The sequence below is a fragment of the Crocodylus porosus genome, unplaced genomic scaffold, assembly GCF_001723895.1.
Source record: "Crocodylus porosus isolate Cpor-Errol unplaced genomic scaffold, CroPor_comp1, whole genome shotgun sequence".
Lineage (NCBI taxonomy): Eukaryota > Metazoa > Chordata > Crocodylia > Crocodylidae > Crocodylus > Crocodylus porosus.
The window spans coordinates 78,961,838-78,963,311 of record NW_017728948.1 but is presented as its reverse complement, the minus strand read 5'-3'; the positions used below and the strand labels follow the sequence as shown (position 1 = coordinate 78,963,311).

Below are 1,474 nucleotides of genomic sequence, written 5' to 3'. Positions count from 1 at the left end.
GTGCATAGGGTGAGCTGCCTGCTGCATGCTTAGGTCCAGGGCTGTTCTGGAATAACCACTTCTGAATTATTCCATTTGTGAACAGGATCATTCCAGAACAAGTGTGCCTTATGCAATTAACTCAGTGAATAAGACCATGTACACAAAAGACTAAAAAGCTTGGCATTTACATGGGAGTGAAAACTATTCCATTCATTGGAAAGCTAATGCAGGAGAACATTTGCATTATCCTACTCATTCTCTACCCAAAAAACAGTCTTTGAGTCCAAATATAGTTTATCCAGCAGCAAAATAAAAACCCTGATCTACCACTGCCTTGATCTAAAGTGTTTTGATGATTACAGATTCAGTTAGAGCAACGTGCTGTATCTTACGTAAGAATTCACACTCAAAATCTTCTGGTGCACATATGTAGTTAAGCTTACCATTTAATTACAGGTTTCCATCGCTTTATGTGGGTTCTGTATGTGCAAATTCACTCTTATGTGATGACCCTTTTTATACCAAAAATTCATTATATGTGAAGTAAATTCACTCTTATGCAATTGGTGTGGTGGAAGCCTGCAATCACCTACTTTGCAGTGCATAGTGGGAGTGACCCACATCAAAATATATTCTGTGTGGATCTGTGTTTTGCACTTGCTACCAACTACAGAAACATCTTGCAGACAACATTATGATAGTGCCCTGCGCTTGTGTGTACTATCTGCTGTGGGCAAGTACCAAAACATCTTGTAAAAGTGGTAGAAATGGGTCGGGGGGTCAGTACAATCAAGATCTTGGAACATATCCCTATTTGTTACATTGTAAAGTGGGTTCCCTTTATGCAAAATTTGAGTTATGGGCCATTTTCCAGGAACATATGTACTGCATGAAGTGAGGGAAGCCTATATACATTATAGTTGCAAATAATACACCTCAGGCTCCTCTGTCTAAAGGTCAGATTTTTTTTATGAAGATGGGTCCCTAAAAGAGGTTCAGAAGATTAATGAAATGTATGCTACTCTTCAGGAAGAATTGAAGGTAAGTCATTAAACTGCAAAAAAAGACAACAGTTTTTTTGTTTGTTTGGTTTACATTATGTGGTACTGGAAAAAAGTGCTTGAATGGGACTGGATTTTCATTTTTACAGAAATAACTTTACAGTAGTCTGGCAGCCTAAAGCTATTAGATTTAAACATAAAATTGCACCCTGTTGTATTGCAACTAAGTGTAAAACGGTCTGATGTAAATGAGTAATAATACTCATTTACAATCTGACCTAGATAGGTCACAGGGTTGGGCAGATGAGAACAAGATGGGTTTCAACACTGACAAGGTGCAAGGTACCGCACCTGGGGGGGAAGAACCAGCAGCATACCTACAGACTGGGGAACTCCCTTCTCATCAGTGCAGAGGCAGAAAAGGATCTTGGAGTCGCTGTTGATTCCAAAATGAACATGGGCTGCCAGTGTGGGGATGCAGGCAGGAAAGC

The 1,474-nt window shown here is 39.7% G+C and overlaps 1 protein-coding gene across 3 annotated transcripts in view; it reads left to right on the top strand.

Moving 5' to 3' along the window:
• Positions 1 to 1,474, top strand: part of FAM175A (family with sequence similarity 175 member A) — a 20,187-nt gene that overhangs the window by 13,730 nt on the left and 4,983 nt on the right. For all 3 annotated transcript variants that reach the window (XM_019552745.1, XM_019552746.1, XM_019552747.1), the window contains one exon: positions 939 to 1,023. In XM_019552745.1, coding sequence (XP_019408290.1) covers positions 939 to 1,023 — 85 coding nt within the window. The remainder of the gene's footprint in view (positions 1 to 938; positions 1,024 to 1,474) is intronic.